The 19,792-nt window shown below is 53.5% G+C and overlaps 1 protein-coding gene, 1 long non-coding RNA gene and 1 other non-coding gene across 3 annotated transcripts; all 3 read right to left on the reverse strand.

Annotated features, from left to right (window-relative positions):
* Window positions 1-5,446: 5,446 nt before the first annotated feature.
* Window positions 5,447-13,066, reverse strand: TLCD2 (TLC domain containing 2). The gene is made up of 4 exons (XM_031003172.3): window positions 12,687-13,066; window positions 12,426-12,508; window positions 12,121-12,203; window positions 5,447-10,845 (listed from the first exon to the last, which is right to left on the reverse strand). The coding sequence occupies exons 1-4, from the start codon at window positions 12,860-12,862 to the stop codon at window positions 10,393-10,395; spliced, it is 795 nt and encodes a 264-aa protein (XP_030859032.2). The 5' UTR covers window positions 12,863-13,066; the 3' UTR covers window positions 5,447-10,392.
* A 1,087-nt stretch (window positions 13,067-14,153) lies between these two features.
* Window positions 14,154-19,021, reverse strand: LOC129527992 (uncharacterized). The gene is made up of 3 exons (XR_008673109.2): window positions 18,853-19,021; window positions 17,019-17,101; window positions 14,154-16,663 (listed from the first exon to the last, which is right to left on the reverse strand). It is a non-coding gene; the product is annotated as an uncharacterized lncRNA (long non-coding RNA).
* Window positions 16,544-16,654, reverse strand: MIR22 (microRNA mir-22). The gene has a single exon (NR_106310.1). It is a non-coding gene; the product is annotated as a microRNA mir-22 (primary transcript).
* Window positions 19,022-19,792: the final 771 nt, after the last annotated feature.

Raw genomic sequence — 19,792 nt, forward strand, 5'->3', positions numbered from 1 at the left:
TCTGGACTCAAGTCATCTTCCCGCCTTGGCCTCCCAAACTGCTGGGATTACAGGCGTGAGCCACTGTGCCTGACCAGTATTTTATTTTAAAACAGATATAGATTTTGAAGCAGAATGCAAAGTTCATATGAATTTTTTTTTTTTTGAGATAGAGTCTCACTCTGTTGCCCAGGCCGAAGTGCAACGGTGTGATCTCGGCTCACTGCAACCTCCACCTCCTGGGTTCAAGTGATTCTGCTGTCTCAGCCTCCTGAATAGCTGGGATTACAGGCAACTGGCACCATGCCCAGCTAATTTTTGTATTTTTGGTAGAGACAGGGTTTTGCCATGTTGACCCAGCTGGTCTTGAACTCCTGACCTCAGGTGACCCACCTGCCTCGGCCTCCCAAACTGCTGGGATTATAGGCGTGAGCCACCGCAGTCGGGCTTATATGAATTTTTAGATTCAACATATTTCAAGGAAATGCTGCTGCAGTGGCCCTAGACTGTTCCCCTGTTTCCCTCCCCCATCTCCTCCATCTCCCCAGCACCCCACTCCTGTTTGCTGTTGAGGTGGAAATATTTGGATTCCACACAGTCGGGGTTGGGGGAGGAAGGGCAGGAGTTTGAAGAAAACGATGTTTGGACAAGCCGTAAGGAGAGCAAGTGAATAGCTAGGTAGCAGGGCTGGCCTGCGTCAGTGCAGCAGGAATTTGTGGCCCTCCAGTTCTGCAGGCTTCTCTATCCTCTTCTAGCAGTGCCCTGACCTGGGATCTGAGGCAGAGAGAGTTGCCATGCCAGCCTCTCAAGCCCCAGGATTAGCAATGCCAACCGGTGAACGTTTAGGAGATGAGGGAGTGCTCTTAAGGGCACAGACTGGCAGGCCAGAGTGAGGGGCAAAGCTTCAGCCAAAGAAATTATTTACTATCGGCCGGGTGCAGTGGCTCGAGCCTGTAATCCCAGCACTTTGGGAGGCTAAGTCGGGTGAATCATGAGGTCAGAGGATGGAGACTATCCTGGCTAACATGCTGAAACCCCATCTCCGGCTGGGTGCGGTGGCTCATGCCTGTAATCCTAGCACTTTTGGAGGCCGAGGCAGGCAGATCACGAGGTCAGGAGATCGAGACCATCCTGGCTAACACAGTGAAACCCCGTCTCTACTAAAAATACAAAAAAATTAGCCGGGTGTGGTGGCGGGCGCCTAGAGTCCCAGATACTCGGGAGGTTGAGGCAGGAGAATGGAACCTGGCAGGCAGAGCCTGCAGTGGGCCAAGATCTCGCCACTGCATTCCAGCCTGGGCTTCAGACTCCATCTCCAAAAAAAAAAAACAAAGAAACCCCATCTCTACTAAAAATACAAAAAATCAGCTGGGCATGGTGGCATGTGCCTGTAGTCCCAGCTACTCGGGAGGCTGAGGCAGGAGAATCACTTGAACCTGGGAGGTGGAGGTTGCAGAGAGCCGAGATCATGCCACTGCACTCCAGCCTGGGCAACAGAGTGACACTCCGTCTCAAAAAAAAAAAAAAGTATATGTTCCACAGTACCAAGCTAAGCGATGTTCATGTCTACAGAGGAAAGCTGAAATGAACCTCTGCCCTCCACAATTACTGCGTTCCTGAAAAGTGCAGAAATCAATACTTGACCATAGGAGTCTGCCTTTTTTTTCTGAGACAGAGTCTCGCTCTATCGCCCAGGCTGGGGTGCAGTGGCACCGTCTCGGCTCACTGCAAGCTCCGCCTCCTGGGTTCACTCCATTCTCCTGCCTCAGCCTCCTGCGTAGCTGGGACTACAGGCGCCCGCCACCATGCCCGGCTAATTTTTTGTATTTTTATTAGAGATGGGGTTTCACTGTGTTAGCCAGGATGGTCTCGATCTCCTGACCTCATGATCTGCCAGCCTCGGCCTCCCAAAGTGCTGGGATTACAGGCGTGAGCCACCGTGCCCAGCCTAGAGTCTGCCTTTCAAACTGAAACACCCTGACTTATATATATCACTTCAGAGGCAATTTATCTGACTTGATGGATGTCAGCTACCTCCTACCTTTCTACCTTGAAATTTCTCCACTCTGTGGCCTTTCTATAAAGAAAGAGGCAAAATAGTGTATAGGAAAGAGCCCTGAACCAAACCAAAGACCTCGATTCTGATTCGGGCTGTGCTACAGACTAGCTGAGTATGCTTGGATAAGTCACTTAACCTCTCTAGGCTTCAGTTCCTTCAATTCTCTGCAAAATGAAAAGATGAGACTGGATAATCTTTTTTTTTTTTGAGATGGAGTCTTGTTCTGTTGCCCAGGCTGGAGTGCAGTGGCGTGATCTTGGCTCACTGCAACCTCCACCTCTGGGGTTCAAGCTATTCTCCTGCCTCAGCCTCCCAAGTAGGTGGGACTACAGGGACCTACCACAACACCTAGCTAATTTTTTTTTTTTTTTGAGACGGAGTCTCACTCTGTTGTCCAGGCTGGAGTGCAGTGGCACGATCTCAGCTCACTGCAAGTTCCGCCTCCCAGGTTCACGCCATTCCCCTGCCTCAGCTGCAGCTGGGACCACAGGTGCCCACCAACACGCCCGGCTAATTTTTTGTATTTTTAGTAGAGATGGAGTTTCGCTGTGTTAGCCAGGATGGTCTTGATCTCCTGACCTCGCGATCCGCCCGCCTTGGCCTCCCAAAGTGCTGGGATTACAGGCGTGAGCTACCGCGCCCGGCCTCACCTAGCTAATTTTTGTATTTTTAGTAAAGACAGGATTTCGCCATGTTGGCCAGTCTGGTCTCAAACTCCTGGCCTCAAGTGATCCGCCTGCCTCGGCCTCCCAAGGTACTGGGATTACAGGCATGAGCCACCATGCCCAGCCTGTTTGTTTTTTCATCTGAAAGATGGAATGAGAACAGGTGCAGTGACTCATGCGTGTATCCCAGCACTTTGGGAGGCCAAGGCAAGAGGATCACTTGAGCCCAGGGGTTCCAGACCAGCCTGGGCAACATGGTGAGACTCCGTCTCACGCCTATAATCTCAGCGCTTTGAGAGGCCAAGGGAGGAGAATTGCTTGAGGCCGGGAGTTGGAGACCAGCCTGGGCAACATGGTAAGACCCCATCTCCGGAAAAATAAAAAAAGATTTTTTAAACTAGCCAGGCGTCATGGCACACACCTGTGGTCCCAGCTACTCAGGAGGCTGAGGTGGGAGGATCGCTTGAGCCCAGGAGGTCAAGGCTGCAGTGAGCCATGTTCGTGCAACTGCACTCCAACCTGGGTGACAGAGTGAGACCCTGTGTCAATTAAAAAAAAAAATGGCTGGGCGCAGTGGCTCATGCCTGTAATCCTACCACTTTGGGAGGCTGAGATGGGTGGATTGCTTGAGCCCAGGAATTTGAGACCAGCCTGGGGAACATGGTGAAACCCTGTCTCTATTTAAAAAAAAAAAATGTATCTGGGTGTAGTGATGCATGTCTGTAATCCCACCTACCCAGGAGGCTAAGGCAGGAGGATCGCCTGATTCCAGGAGCCAGGAGTTGGAGGCTGCAGTGAGCTATGATTGCACCACTGTACTCCAGCCTGGGTGACAGGGTGAGACCCCGTCTCAAAAAATAAAAATAAAAACAAAAGATGAAGTGAAGCTCTGTTGTGTGAGATTAAATGGGATAATGTATAAAAGGTGCCTGATGGCCAGGCACGGTGGCTCACGCCTGTAATCTCAGCACTTTGGGAGTCCAAGGCGGGCGGATCACAAGGTCAGGAGTTTGAAACCAGCCTGGCCAACATGGTGAAACCCTGTCTCTACTAAAAATACAAAAAATTAGCTGGGCGTGGTGGTGGGTGCCTGTAATCCCTGCTACTCAGGAGGCTGAGGCAGGAGAATCTCTTGAAATCATAAGGCAGAGGTTGCAGTGAGCTGAGATCACGCCACTGCACTCCAGCCTGGGCAGCAAGAGCAAAACTCCGTCTCAAAAATAAATAAATAAAATTAAATAAATAAATAAATAAAAGGTGCCTGACATGGGGAAGGGGCACAACAAATGTTCAGCCAGGGATGCTCCTAAATAAATATTCATTTCAACACAAGAGCTCCTCTCTAAAGAGTAACTTCCCTTACATAGTTTTTTGCAAAATGAGGACTTCTAATTTTCAGCCCAACAAAATCCAGATTTTATGTGATAAAGTTTTGACAGTTCAGTTATGAAGTTTTCTGTTGACTCAGGATTAATTTGGCTACAAGATTCTTTTGGTTTCAACCTTTGGCACTGAAAATCATTCTGCAGGCCCGGCGCGGTGGCTCACGCCTGTAATCCCAGCACTTTGGGAGGCCGAGGCGGGCGGATCACGAGGTCAGGAGATCGAGACCATGCTGGCTAACACGGTGAAACCCCGTCTCTAGTAAAAATACAAAATATTAGCCGGGTGTGGTGGTGGGCGCCTGTAGTCCCAGCTACTCGGGAGGCTGAGGCAGGAGAATGGCGTGAACCCGGGAGGCGGAGCTTGCAGTGAGCCGAGATCGTGCCGCTGCACTCTAGCCTGGGTGACAGAGCGAGACTCCATCTCAAAAAAAAAACGAAAAAAAAGAAAGAAAAGAAAATCATTCTAAACTCTGAATCCGGCTGGGTGTGATGGCTCACGCCTGTAATCCCAGCATTTTGGGAGGCCAAGGTGGGCGGATCACTTGAGGTCAGGAGTTCGAGACCAGCCTGGCCAACATGGTGAAACCCCGTCTCTACTAAAAATACAAAAATTAGCCAGGTGTGGTGGTGCACGCCTGTAGTCCCAGCTACTCGGGAGGCTGAGGCATGAGAAACGTATGAACCCAGGAGGTGGAGGCTGCAGCGAGCTGAGATTGAGCCACTGCACTCCAGCCTGGGTGGCAGAGTGAGACTCTGTCTCAGAAAAAAAAAAAAAAAAAAAAAAAAAGATGAGGTTTTGCTATGTTACCCAGGGCAGTCTTGAACGCCTGGGCCCAAGCCTCAGCCTCCCAAAGTGCTGGAATTACAGGAATCAACCAACTCGCCTGACACTGGATTTGCTTTTTTTATTTTTTCGAAACAGAGTCTTGCTCTGTCTCCCAGGCTAGAGTGCAGTGGTGCAATCTCAGCTCACTGTAACCTCCACCTCCTGAGTTCAAATGATTCTCCTGCCTCAGCCTCCCGAGTAGCTGGCGTTACAGGCGCCCGCCACCACGCCCAGCTAATTTTTATATTTTTAGTAGAGATGAGGTTTCACCATGTTAGCCAGGCTGGTCTTGAACTCCTGACCTCAAGTGATCCACCAGCCTCAGCCTCCCAAAGTGCTGGGATTACAGGCATGAGCCACTGCACCCAGCCAGGATTTGCTTTTTGATTATAGAGGGTATCAGGACACGTCAGGGTGGAAACTTTCCCAAGGCAAAGCCTCCACAATCTAGCATTGAATTGTAAATCAGGACACCATTGGAGCCAAAAAGTAACTCAAAGTAACCACGCTCATAAGAGATTGATGTACCTAATGCAATTATTTGCATAGTAATTTATTAATTTATAATCAGGATAGTGTTTCAAGGCCATAAAATATCAATGTATCCCATCCAGAAAAGCCCCTTCCCTGTCCTGGAGGACAAAGAAATCATTAGCAAGTAGCTTGGTAGACATGGAGTCCGTCTTGAGGACCATTTCCCTGCGCCACGGTAAAGTGTGACGAAGCACCACTCTGCTAAGCAGACTCCTACCAAATGGAGCATCTGGCAATCTCTGCTTTTTTTTTTTTAACCTCTGCATTTTTGAACGTCCTTTTTCTAGGGTCTTAATTGACCATTCTTCTTTGATTCACGTCATCTTTATGTTGCCCACACTCCAATTCTCTGCCTACTTACTCAGTTGTAATCACAATCCAGTCCTGCCTTCCTCAAGTTTCACTGGCTCACCATGGTAGCAATTCGTGTGTGGTCCCAAATTCTTCCAAGCGTCCACTACATCCTGCCCCGCCTGGGAGCTGACCTCACTCTTCCTGTATGGGCTTGACTAGTTAATCCACAGAAACAGCCATGTTTCCCTAATGGTCAAGTTCTTGGGCAGCCTTCATAGACACTATCTATCTATCTATCTATCTATCTATTTATTTATTTTTTAAGACGGAGTCTTGCTCTGTCACCCAGGCTGGAGTGCAGTGGCACGATCTTGGCTCACTGCAAGCTCCGCCTCCCGGGTTCATGCCATTCTCCTGCCTCAGACTCCTGAGTAGCTGGGACTACAGGCGCTTGCCACCACGCCCGGCTAATTTTTTGTATTTTTAGTAGAGACGGGATTTCACCTGCCTCGGCCTCCCAAAGTGCTGGGATTACAGGCGTGAGCCACCACGCCCGGCCTCATAGACACTATCAAGTATTACCAAAAGGGACACTCACTCAAACCATCATGAATGTATACCAGTGGCCAAAGAAAAGGTGTATGACTTAGAATCAATTCATATCAACCTCAACAGATATTTAAGGAATAGATTCCTCACATGAGTTTGTCATATTTCTTTTTCTTTAAAAACTCAAGGCAGACATTTTTGTTAATCAAGGCATTCAGTTAAGATGGCAAATTGAGTTTTGCAGATATGACTTTTTTTTTTAATTAAAAATTTTTTTTTGGCCGGGTGTGTTGGCTCACACGTATAATCCCAGTAGTTTGGGAGCCCAAGGTGGGCGGATCACCTGAGGTCAGGAGTTTGAGACCAGCCTGGCCAATATGGTGAAATCCTGTCTCTACTAAAAACACAAAAATTAGCCGAGTGTGGTGGTGGGTACCTGTAATCCCAGCTACTAGGGAGGCTGAGGCAGGAGAATCACTTGAGTCCAGGAGGTGGAGGTTGCAGTGAGCCAAGATTGTGCCACTGCATTCCAGCCTGGGCAGCAAGAATGAAACTGTCTCAAAAAAAAAAAAAAAAAAAGAAAAAAAGAAAGAAAAAAGAAAATTTTTTTTTTTTGTACAGAGGAGGTCTCAGTATGTTGCCCAGACTGGTCTTGAACTCCTGAGCTCAACCACTCCTCCTACCTCGGCCTCCCAAAGTGCTGGGATTACAGGCGTGAGCCACCATGCCCAGCCAGCAAACATGACTTCTAGAAGTACAGACTCTGACAAAATTCTGCATTGTTTCTCTAGCTCACTATCTATACCTTTGCCTCTTGGGTTTTTATCTAATTACATTTAAATGCTCTGCTCTTATTTTCTGCTTGTGTTTAGCTCCTTCCAACTGTGTTTTCCTCAGTCTCGATTTATTTTCATCCTTTGCGCCTGTTTTTATGACTCTATGATGGAGACTTCTCACAATCCCTCTCATTTTTTTTTCACACCTGTATTTTTCCTCCTCTTTTCATTTCTGGGTTCCTGCCTCTTCTTTGTTCTTTGGATATTCAATTTTTTTTTTTTGAGACAGAGTCTCACTCTGTCACCCCTGCTGGAGTGCAGTGGCACTATCTCGGCTCATTATAACAACCTCGGCCTCCCAGGTTCAAACGATTCTCCTGCCTCAGCCTCCTCAGTAGCCGGGATTACGGGTGCCTGCCACCACGCCCGGCCAATTTTTTGTATTTTTAGTACAGATGGTGTTTCACCTTGTTAGCCAGGATGGTCATCTCCTGACCTCGTGATCCGCCTGCCTCGGCCTCCCAAAGTGCTGGGATTACAGGCGTGACCCACCATGCCCAGCCTGGATATTTAAATTGTTCTGTGCTCTCCTCCTTTTTTTCTCTCTGTGATTCTCTTTGTCAGCTCCTTTGCCTATATTTGCATCTCAGTTGACACCCCTGATTCTGACTTGTCCTTATCTTCCTACCAGTCTCTGCCGACTGGTTACTGTCAGCCTCTGTCTTTAGGGTTTGCGCTGCAGCTGTTTGTCCTTTGTCTTTCTGCCTGCCTCCAAGTCCCCATATCTCCTGGTCTCTTCTGTCGGTGAATCTTCCCACTGACTGCCTCCTCCGCCTTCTGCTTCTCAGCTCCCCGGACTCGTCCCCGCTCTTCTCTGTTCCCACCTCTCCTCTTGCTCTTCTGATCTCTCTATCTGCCAGTATTTCCTCCATCACTCCTGAGCCTGGGTGTTTCTCCTTGTCACTCACTCTATTTCACTGTCTAGACTCTCTGTGCCTTTCAGCCTTGGGGTCTCTTCTTGTCGGCCTTTATTTCTATTTTTCTGGTCCTTTTTGTTTATAACCCTTTTATCAGTTCTGTGACTTTGGTGTCTCTCAGGATCTATGACAGCCTTTCTCCATATTTCTGCTAGGGCCTGTCTCTTTTGCCCTCCATCCTTCTTTGCCTCTGTCACCTCTATGTGAATAATCCTTCTCTCTTTCTATCTATCACTCAATCTATGTATGTCTGTCTCTGTCATTCTTCGTATCTTTCTGTACCTCCGCTTCTTAGCAAGGTTTTTTTTTTTTTTTTTTTTTTTGAAGACAATCTTCCTGTCTCTTGCTTTTGCCCATGTAGCTTTTCTGTGGATGGCTAAGGGTTGCCTCTCTCAGTCCATTGTTTAGTGGAACAGCAGACTTAATCTGCTGGGCACTTCCCGTCACCTGGATGTTCTGGGAAGGAAGGGGTCTTGTTCAACAGAAAAAAATGCAGCAGAAGCAGCAGGGAGGAAGAAGACTTTATGAATGAATCTCAGAAAAGTCCCAGCTCTTCCTTTTTTTTTTCTTTAGAGACAAGAGTCTCACTCTGTTGCCCAGGCTGGAGTGCAGTGGCACGACCTCGGCTCACTGCAACCTCTGCCTCCTGGGTTCAAGCGATTCTCCTGCCTCAGCCTCCTGAGTAGCTGGGATTACAGGCATGCACCACCATGCCCGGCTAATTTTGTATTTTTAGTAGAGACAGGGTTTCACCATGTTGACCAGGCTGGTCTTGAACTCCTGACCTCAGGTGATCCTCCCGCCTCGGCCTCCCGAAGTGCTGGGATTACAGGCGTGAGCTGCTGCGCCCGGCCAGAGGGCCAGCTATTCCTTTATCCTCCTGCAGCCTTCTCTCACACAGTCTACCTCTGCCCTTGTTCTTCCATGAAAGCCTGGGCCTGGGAAAACTCTGTACTGGGCACCTTTCCTTCTGTAATTCTAGACTTCAGTGCCGTCCTAAGAAGACAAACCTAGCCCTGTGTTCATTCCTCTAAGAATCCGAATTGTCTTTGAAAAGTCAAAAGGGGCCAGGTACGGTGGCTCACGTCTGTAATCCCAGCACTTTGGGAGGCTGAGGTGGGTGGATCACTTGAGTGCAAAAGTTTGAGACCAGCCTGGGCAACATGGCAAAACCTGGTCTCTACAAAAAAATACAAAAATTAGCCTGGTGCAGTGGCGTGCACCTGTAGTCCCAGCTACTTGGGAGGCTGAGGTGGGAGGCAGGAGAATTGCTTGAGCCTGGGAGGCAGAGATTGCAGTGAGCCAAGATCAAGCCACTGCACTCCATCCTGGGCAACAGAGCAAGAACTTGTCTCAAAAAAAAAAAAAAAAAAGAAAAGAAAAGGAAAAAGAAAAGTCAAAAGATACTAAAAATAAAAATAAAAATAAAAGGCTAGACACAGCAGGACCAGGGTTAAGGAGAAAAACAGGAGTGTGCGCCTGTTCTCACGTCTGTAATCCCAGCACTCTGGGAGGCCGAGGCAGGTGGATTACTTGAGGTCAGGAGTTCGAGACCAGCCTGGGCAACATGGTGAAACCTCCTCTCCACCAAAAAATACAAAAATTAGCTGGGCTTGGTGGTGCATGCCTGAAGTCACAGCTACTCGGGAGGCTAAGGCAGGACAATCACTTGAACCCAGGAGGCTGAGGTTGCAGTGAGCCGAAATCGTGCCACTACACTCCAGCCTGGGTGACAGAGTGAGATTCCGTCTCATAAAAAAAAAGAAAAAGAAAAACAGGAGTGTGGCTTTGAGAACCAGAAACATCAGCAGCAATTGCTGTGGCCCAGGTTCTGTCTCTTGGCAACTATCACGTCCATCTCTGCTGCTACAGATAGCACCTCCTCTACCTTCCTCCCACTGCCAGAATTTGGTTATAGGTGAGATCTCTTTTCTCTCTGTCCCCACCCGCCCCATACCAGATCTGTCTGATCCTAGTGGGAGTTCACCTTCCCCCATCTGTCCCTGGGTTAAAGCAAAGAGCTTCTGTCTCCACTGGCAGTTTCTTCCAGCTGCATGCCTCCTGCCACCCTTTACTGATAGCTCTGGCTGTACCTCTTGAGTTTATTTGCTGGAAAGGATGCTCACCTGATGACAGATTTCAGTGAACAGAAACCCAGGTTCCCACCCATCCAACATCAGCATTTCTTCTTAGATCCGAGGAAGGGAAGGGATGTGAGTTAGCTGGAAGAGAAACTGAGATTCTGATGAGCAAGTCTGGCCCTCACCCTGATGGGGGACTGTGCATGGAAGACCCTCATCTCCTTGTCCTGGCCCCACCTCCCCCAGCGAGGGGCCCATGGCTTCTCTCTAGTCTTTCAGGCTGAGAGTCAAACTGTTCCTGGTGACAGGTCCATTGTCACGACGTGTCCTGGTCCCCCTGGTTTTCTCATGGCCAGGGCTGGGTGGATGGGGTCGAGACTGTAGGACATCATTGACCAGAATACGGATCCCCAATATGATGCTCATGATGCCCACAGTGACCAGCCCAATTCCACCCAGGGTGACCAGAGGAAGAGGAACCTGGTGGTGCTGCCGGAACAGCCACAGACTCATCCACCCCAGTGGGACCAGGCGGAAGAGGGCCAGGGTGGCCAAGGAGGCCCAGCTGGTCACGCTGAAGGCCAGGGATGGGGCCTGGCGAGAAAGCAACAGCAGCTTCCGCAGGTGCAAGCAGGCAGAGTTCAGTTCCAGGAGCAGAGACACCATGGAGAAGCCCACGTAGTGGCCACACAGAACAGCGGTGCTGAGGCAGCTCACCACCTGGGAGCCAGGGTCACAGGTCAGAGGACCCCCATGACCTGCCAGCCATCATGTCCCAATAACCCAGGCCTGAAGAAAGAGGCTTCCACGCAGTCTGTGGGGCTCTCCAAACACCTGACCTTTATGCTTTTACCTTTATCCTGGGGCCCTGAGCAGCCTTGAAACAACCCTTCCATAGATGGAACCAGGCTTGGCCCAGGGAGGGGCTGTCTCACCCCCTAATACCCCCTTAACTTCCCATTCCTGGGCTTGCTTGCTTTTTTTTTTTTTTTTTTCGAGACAGACTCTCACTCTGTCACCAGGCTGGAGTGCAGTGGTGTGATCTTGGCTCACTACAACCTCTGCCTCCTGGGTTCAAGCAATTCTCCTGCCTCAGCTTCCGGAGTAGCTGGGACTACCGGTGCGCGCCACCACACCCAGGTAATTTTTGTATTTTTAGTAGAGACGGGGTTTCACTGTGTTAGTCAGGATGGTCTCGATCTCCTGACCTCGTGATCCACCCGCCTCGGCCTCCCAATGTGCTGAGATTATAGGTGTAAGCCACCGTGCCCGGCCTAGGGCTTTCATGCTCCATACCCACACCCTATACCAGGACACCCCCTTCTCAGAAAAGCTCCATATTCCACATTTCTGTGATCAGCTGGACACCTGTGGGGGCACCCAAACTCCTTAGGCTCACATGGTGGGTGCCCTGGCATGGTGGGTGCCCTTGTATGGTGGGTGCCCTGGCATGGTAGGTGCCCTGGCCTGGGGGGTATCTGGACTCCCCAGCTGTGGCCAGCAGCCACCTCCTCCCCCTAACTCAGCCTAAGACTGGGAGCCAAGCACCAGCTGGGGGCAGAGACTGTGGGAAATTATAGGACAGAAAAATGAAGAGAGGGCCGGGGGCAGTGGCTCATGCTTGTAATCCCAGCACTTTGGGAGGCTGAAGTGGGCGGATCACCTGAGGTCAGAAGTTCGAGACCAGCCTGGCCAACATGGAGAAACCCCGTCTTTACTAAAAATACAAAAAATTACTTGGGCGTGGTGGCGGGTGCCTGTAATCCCAGCTACGTGGGAGGCTGAGGCAGGAGAATTGCTTGAACCCAGGAGGCGAAGGTTGTAGTGAACAGAGGCCGAACCACTGGACTCCAGCCTGGGTGACAGAGTGAGACTCCGTCTCAAAAAAAAAAAAAAAAAAAAAAAAAAGAAAAGAATGAGGAGAGACTGGGAACCTAGGGCTGGACAGGGCTCCCCTCCTCCCTTCCTGTCTGGCTTCTCCCCTCAGAGTCTCACCACCAAATGATGACAGAGAAGATCCCAGGTCTTGCCCAAGGTCTGGTTCCACAGCAGGTCAGCTCCGTCTGCCAGGAAGTAACCTGTGGGCATGGGGGTAGGGGTTAGGCTGCTCCAGAGCCCGGGCAGCTTAGAGAGGATTTCCAGCCCCCCCGCCCTGCCCCTCTCCCAGTTCTTAGTTTTCCCTCGGTAAAGCCTTCGGGAACGTTTAACCCCCATGGGGGCGGGGAATGGACCTCGAAGGACAGCAGAAGCTGCCCCCCGCCCCATCCCCACCACCGGCCCAACCTTCCCTGCAGACTCACCCACAGACGCAGCCACCAGCACCAGAGCCCAGCGCGGGTGGCCATGGATGGGGTCGGCGGCCATCTGAGGGTACAGTGACAGGCTGGGGGCATGGGGTGGGGACATGGGGGGGCATGGTCAGCCTCTCGAGGCCCCGGCCGCAGTCTCCCTGTGCGCACCCCCACCCCAGTCTCAGCTCTGGAGACGCCCGGCGGGTCTCCGGGCCTCAGCCTCCCACCCCTCGCCCTCGCCCGGTGCGCCTCGAGCCCCCAAGCCCGCACCCGAGCAGCGCCCCGGTCCCCGAGAGCAGGCTGTGCGCCAGGGAGACGCAGAGGTTCCACCACTGCCAGCGGTCCCGAGCGGTCGATTCCGGCGTGGGCAGCCGCCGCAGCCCCCAGTGCAGCCCCCGGAACGCGAGGAAGGAGGCGCCAGCCACCAGGAGCCCCGTGGGCGCCATGGCCCGGCGGTTGGGGTGGTGCCGGGGATCCGGGTCGGTCCCCTCGGTGCCCGCGCTCTCGGCCGGGACTGGGAACCCGCTTCCAGGCAGGGCTGGGGCCCCGGCTCCCCTCCCCGGGGCCCCGGCTCCCCTCCCCGCCCCGCCTTCGGGATCAGCAGGAACTTTTCCCCGTTCGTCCACGCCCAGTCCCTCGCCTGTGCGGTGATTGGAGCAGCCGCGGGGCCGCCGCCCCCGGAGCCTTGGCCACCGATTGCGTCTTGCTCCAGCCGGGGGAGCGGTTCGGGGGCTCCGGGCAGCAGACCATGCCCTGGAGCTCGGGGGGCCTCCGGGATGTTCGCCAATAGGGATCCTCCCCAGCTCCAAGCGTCCTGAAGCGCTGGAGTTGCAGACCTGGGTCTCCACTCTAACCTCACCTGACACTCCCGGGCCCCACCCACGAACCTTGACCTCCTCTTCCCGGCTCCCGCGACTTTCACCTGCTGAGCGTCATCACCACCCACCGCCACACCCTGCAAGGCAGAGGCTAGCGCAGCCCACTCGTACCTGCCCGAGCCTGGCCGCCGCCCCCACTTCCCTCCCCGCGTCCGTGGTGGGGACGGGGTGCCCCACTTTCTTGGAGCCACCCCTTCTGTCTCCTGAGGTTTCCAGGCCTTTACCATATCCCGGCAAACCTGTAATTCCAGCGGTTCTGCTCCCCCTCCCCCACAACCCCCAGGAGCCCCCATGTTGGAGAAGCGACCCACTGGGCCCCGCCCCGACCCCCAGCATTGTTTTCGGCCCTACGGAGGAGCCTCATTAGGAAGAGGACGCAAAAGGGAATCGCTGGCCCCCAGTCTTGAAAAGCACTTCCTTCCCCAAGGGCTTGGTACCCGTTGGGTGGGTAGAATATCTTCAATCCGAGGGCAAGGAAAGGTAACACAGGGTCCCTTCAAGGCTGGGACAGAGTCAGAAGAGAAAAACAGACCTGTCCTGCTCTCAGTAGCAGGGCGGTTAGGATTCCGGAACCCTCCAGCCTTAAGAGGAAGAGCCTCCCCCAGCCCCTCACCACCTGAAGAGCCCCAGGTTTGCACTGCTTTCCTTCCACCTTACTCCACTCCACCTCTTCAGCTGGCAGACAGTCAGCAATTCAGAGCTGTTTCCTGCAGGCTGAGAGGGAGGATTCCAGCTACTTCAAAGAATTAAGTTCATAAACCAAGAGGTGCCCCAACCAAACCTTCTCACCAAAAAGCTGAGGTCTTCCCTTCATTCTTCTACCCCCACTTCTCCAAAGGTTTAAATAATAACACCGATCTCTTAAATTATATTTATTATATGAAATACAAAATGTAGAAAATTTGGAAATTACAGAAAAACCAAAGGTGAAAATTACAGTGACTTTGTTCCACCATAGAAAGATAACCACTCGACATTTTTTAGTATGCCTTCCGTCTTTTTTATCTGCTCTACGTATACAAGTATACACCCATATTTTAAAAAACAAAATTGAAATCACATAACATGCACTATTTTTACAACCTTTTAATATTCAAGGAGCATTTTTCTTTCAGTCAGATGTTCTTTTACATGACTTTTAATGTCTGCGCGGTACTCCACCATCTGGATGGAGATACAATAATTTACTTAAGCAATCCCCTATTGCAAACTTTCGTTACAGCAGAAAAGGAATAAATTCCCAACCAAACCATTGCTTCCCATTTTTCTCCATTGCAATGCTGGCATGAACATCTTATCACTAACTAAATCCTTAAGTATTTTCTTAGGATAAATTCCCAAAGATAGAATTCGTAGGTCAAATGACATGGAGGCTTTTAGGCCACATGACACATATCACCCAACTGTCATCCAGGAAGCCTGCACCGATGTATACTCCCACACGCAATGTATGGGAATGTTTTTTCAGTAGTCTCTTTGCCAATATTGGGTCTTATTTTTTTCTGTTATGGTTTGCTAAGGGAAAAATGCTTCCAGCTCTATTTGCCTTTCTTTAATCACTAATGAAGCATACTTTTTTCATGGTTTTATCCATTCAGATTTCTTTTATGAATTTCCTGTGTGTGTCCTTTCGCAGATGGTTCTTGGTCCTTGAGGCTGCTTATATAAACATTACAGGCTGGGCGGAGGTGGAAGTAGGGTGGTGAAGCCACAGGGCACCGCACTATGGTGCCACATCTCGGAGGCAGAAAGCCTGGAGAGAAATGGTGAGCAAAGTAGGAGAGGGCTGGAGGCTCGCCGTCAATGGAGGCTGGCTGTCCTCCCTCCTCTTGGGGTGCTCCTGGCCTTTAGGGGCTCCTCTGCTGGATGCCCAGGTAGGACCCTGTGCTCTCCAGGCCTGGTCCTTCACTGGTCTCCATATTCCCAGGCTGCCTCTCCTCACCTCTGCTCCATGATGGGTGAAGATGGCAGAGGCACATAGCGAGGGCTGGAGGGAGATGCTGTGGCCAGTGAAGCAAGGAGAAAGTACGGAGGCAGTGTCCAGAGACAGAGTGACCTTTGTTGCAGCCTATGAGTCTATCCCCTGCTTCTCTACCACTGTCCCACACGCATCCTGCCCCTCAGCTTGGCTGCAGAAGGGCAGGGTTCCACGGTCTACTCTTCTCCACATCCTTGAGTTTTTCACAAGCAGAGGACAAGATACAGCTCCCTGCACATCTCCTCCCACCAAATCGAACAGACACAGCTTCCTGTAGCCGCTAGGTGAGAATGGATCAGGGCTGGAGGTGGCAGGTTTACACTCACTGCCTGATATCCAGAAGGAGGTCACATCCCACAACCCACCTCCCCTACTTGCTGCAGGGGAGAATTTCCTGTCTGCACAGGCCTGAGCTGGGGATCACATACCACCTTAGAAAGCAAAGTGAGGAAAGAAACAGAGTAGCGGCAGTTAGAATCCCACCAAGGGGCTGCTGTCCTGCTTCGGATATCAGGGGAAGCCTTGGGCCACCCTTGCATGGGGGGAAGTCACGGAGAGGCGAGCTCTTATTAGCTCCTCGCATTGGTCTAACTCTAACCCCCTCCTCCAGCTTCCCGCTCCCCCGCCCAGCTCCTGGGTGATGGTATCAGGGATGGGGGAGGGACAACAGCTTCTGTGAAAAGGTGTTTTGTTTCCACCCACGGCAGGGGGAGAGCCCGGGTTCTGAGTCAACCCAGATGGGCTTCTGATTCCCTCATGCACACTCATCTGTGTGACTGCCCATCTCACAGGTGGAGAAACTGAGACAGGAGGTCTAAGGGTCTCAGATCTAGGTAAGTGCCCAGGAATCTAGAGTCTGGGCCAGCCTAAGGAAATGCAGGGAAAAGTAAGAGCAGAAGGATGACTCCTCACACCCGGGTTTAGTATCACTTTTCCCTGAAGAGTGAGCTTACTTTTGGACCTCATCTGGAAAGGCCAGTGGGGAAGAATGAAAGATACGGAAGGAGGGTCAAGAAGGAAGTCGGGGAGACAGAGTGTTCTCTCCACTTCTTCCCACTGTCACACAAAGACCAACTAACCTTGGGTTGTTTGAGCCTTCTACTCCTCAATCCAGCCAGTGTCTCTAATCTAAAACCGCTCCTTGCTGGGCCAATCTGGGCAAAGGCTCTCCAACTTGCCCAGAACGTATCATCCACCCTGCTGTTCGGACCTTCCCAGCCCATTTCTGTCACCTTCCAGATGATGGGGAAAGCAGCTGCTCCTCCTCCTCGAAGCCAGGGGCAGAGGGCAACAGTTCTTCAACTGGCAGCTTTAGCTGGGTCAGGACATAAAGCTTGCCACTGAAGAACTACTGCGGCTCAGCCAGGTGAGGGCGTGAGAGGAACAGGCTCCTAAGGGAAAGGGAGGGAAAATGGGAAAGATCTGAGCAGGGCATGTTGCTGCAACGCTGACCCACTGGCTGGCCATCAGGGTCCTCCCCAGTAGACCTCTGAGATTCTAATGCAGGGCTGCAGCTCTGATCTGGGCCTGCAGAAGCTGTTAACCTCGCTGAGCAGCAAGAGGCGGCTGTAAACAGACTTCCCTTGCTCTTCTTTCCAGAACTGGAGTCTAGAGAAACCCAGTCCTGCTCTCACCCTCCCCTGCCCTAGCGGCCCCTGGGGGCCCAGCCTCCTCAGCATTCAGACAGGGCGGGGCCCGGGACCCTGGACACACCCCACCAGCACGCAGGTACTAGAAGTGTGGTACCTCAGGTCCAGAAATGTGAGTTCAGTGATCAGCCCAACTGACTTGTTCCCAGGGAGTTCAGCTGGAAGGAGAGTTCTGGGGGCCTGGATTGGGGAAGAGTGAGGAAGGGAGGAGGCCTAGCGTTTGAAAGAAGGTCAGCAGAGGCCCCCGGGGCTGTGAGGGGCGGACAGGGGACCACAGGCTGGAGAGGAGGGAGGTATGGGCAGGGTGGCTGGGCCTGTGAGGGGCGGGCAGGGGACCACAGGCTGGAGAGGAGGGAGGTATCGGCAGGGAGGCCGGGGCTGTGAGGGGCGGGCAGGGGACCACAGGCTGGAGGGGAGGGAGGTATGGGCAGGGTGGCTGGGCAGCTTCCCCAGGACTCTCAGATGCCAGGCATTCCGCTTGCGCATTCCGGGTACATCTGGTATGAATTCCAGGCTGTCTGCCGGCCCCTCCATGTCTGAACTTTGTTCCAAGTTCCAAGCCCCGCCCCCACAGTTCCAACGCATGAATCAGCAGGAAAAGCCGGGCCCTGCAGCATGGCCCAGGGAGGGGGCTGGGGGCGTGGCAGGCTCGGGGGATGTGAGCTGGGGAGGGCGGGTCCGTGCTGACACTCAGTCCAAGGGCATGGCCCACGCCAGGCTGAGGGGCCAAGGCGGTCTTGCCTTGGAATTTCTATACTCAGAGGGTAAGAAAGATTGGGGGATACGGGGTGCGGTTCAAATTCCGAAACCCTCTTGGGAGGCATGAACTTTGTGTATCTTCCTTCCCCTGGGTGACCAGTCCAACTCCGTCCGACCTTCCTCTGTCTGAGATAGCTCTGTTCAACCCAGAGGACTCAGCAGCTGCTGAGAGTCTGTGCCAAGCAGGTGCCCTTGGCTGCAGGGCGGGGTGGGCCCAGGGCACTGACCCTCTGACCAGCTGCTCCATCAACCCTCTGGCACTCTGACAGCTCCTAGCCCAGTCTGACAGCCAGGATGACAGGCCAAAGGAGTTGGAGGCTGGAACCAGGGCCGGAGGGAGGTGGGGGCGACAGCCTCGCCGGAGGCCATGGGGAGGGGCCAAGAGTTGGCCGAGAGGTGGGGAGAGAGGCAGCCCAGTGATGACTAACCCAGGCGCCCCACCCAGCCAGCCGGCTTCCCAGGCAGTCAGGGCCAGGCCTGGGCTAGGGGCCTCACAACCGGACAGGCTGGGGGGAGGTGCAGAGGTGACCTTCTCTCGGCCCAAGACGGCCAGTTAGTCTGGGGAGCGGGGGTTAGAGTTTCCAGGCCCTCCGCTTGCCCTCTTCCCCCCGCCCAACCGCGGTGAAACCCTAACCTTTGGGTTGCATAAGGCCCCGGCACCGCCGCCCCCTACTCCTCTCCCCTCCCCCCTTACATAACATCCCCTGGAGAGAACGAGAGGAGGGGCCGGCCCGCCCAGCGACCCCTTCCCTGCCAGGGCGCTGAACTGGCGCTGAACCGGCCCTGACCCAGTGAACGCTGGCAGAGGCAAAGCACCTCCTCGCCGCCCGCTCGGGGGGTCCAGACCCTCCCCAGGCTAGATGGCCGGCCCCTGTATCCTCAGACCGGGGGCCGCCGGGTGAGCCGCCCCCGGCCCTCCGGCCCCTCGGCTCTCCCCCCGCCCCCCGCCACTCCGCCAGCCCTTCCGCCACGACTCCCGTTCCAGACTCTTTCCTCATAGCTCCTGACACACTAACCCGGCCAGTCCAGGCCCCTCTCCCCGAGGCGCCCCTGCCCCCGCCGCCCCTTCTCCTCCCGGAAGGGCTGGGTGTGGCCGCCCGGACCCCACTTTCACCCTCCATCCCGTTACCGCGGCTCCCCGCTGCGTGACCGGGTCGCCAGCTCACACCCACCTGGTGCTGGGTGTGGGGGTTGCTGCACGAAGGGGAGCAAATCACTGCGTCCGCTCCCCACGGCCGGCGGCGCTGTCTCTTCTCGGCACCCAGCACACACCGGCTCCAGGCTCCGATCAGCTGGCGGCGTCGTGACGCACGAGCTGCGAATGCACCGTCCGGGGCCAATCACCGCCCACTGCTGGGCAACGTGGCCACGCCCACCCGGGGGCCGACGGGGCCTCGCCCTGGTCCCGCCTCTCCGGGCGCCCTGGCTCTGATTGGCAAGGAGGCCACCCTTTTGCCGGGCGGAATTGCACGAAGCCACGCCCACCCACTGACGAGCCGGCCAATAGACGGACAGGTGTGGCCCAGCCCTCCGCGTCAGCGACCCGCTTAGAAAAGCGCTACGTCAAACGAGAGTCCTAAAGAGCAGGCGAAAGTCACGGCGTCTGCGTTTGCAATGCATGCTGGTCCGTGTAGTTCTCAGCCTGACACCGTCGTTCCCAGAACCCAGCGCGCTCTGTGAGTTGGCATTTTTAAACTGAGCTCGGAATCCAGCCCAGGGAAGTCCTTAAAGGGCGACAGCCCCTCCTTGTTGGGGCCGTGAGTGCTTCTTTTAGACATTCCCCAAACTGACTCGCCGGCCTCTGCGGGACGCTATAGCTCTTTAAGGAAAGGTGGAGCGGACCAAGGAGCAGGAGTGGGCAGAGCATCAGCCCCCAGGGCAGCAGAGACTGCCGTTGGAGAGCTCTCCAGGGTTTTTGGAGGAGGGAGGGTGCTCACCTCGCCCAGCCCACTCCTCCTGGGGGCTCTTCCTAACCACAGGAGGCTTTTTTGCTTGGATGTCTCTTCCCAGTCCCAGAAGAGCCCCCAGAGCCTCCCAAGAGGTAGCTTTCTAACAAAAGATTCATAGCACAGTCCTCACCTTAGGGTAGAGGGAGGGCTTCTGGTCAGAAAT

Source organism: Gorilla gorilla, chromosome 19 (genome assembly GCF_029281585.2).
Source record: "Gorilla gorilla gorilla isolate KB3781 chromosome 19, NHGRI_mGorGor1-v2.1_pri, whole genome shotgun sequence".
Classification (NCBI taxonomy): Eukaryota; Metazoa; Chordata; class Mammalia; order Primates; family Hominidae; genus Gorilla; species Gorilla gorilla.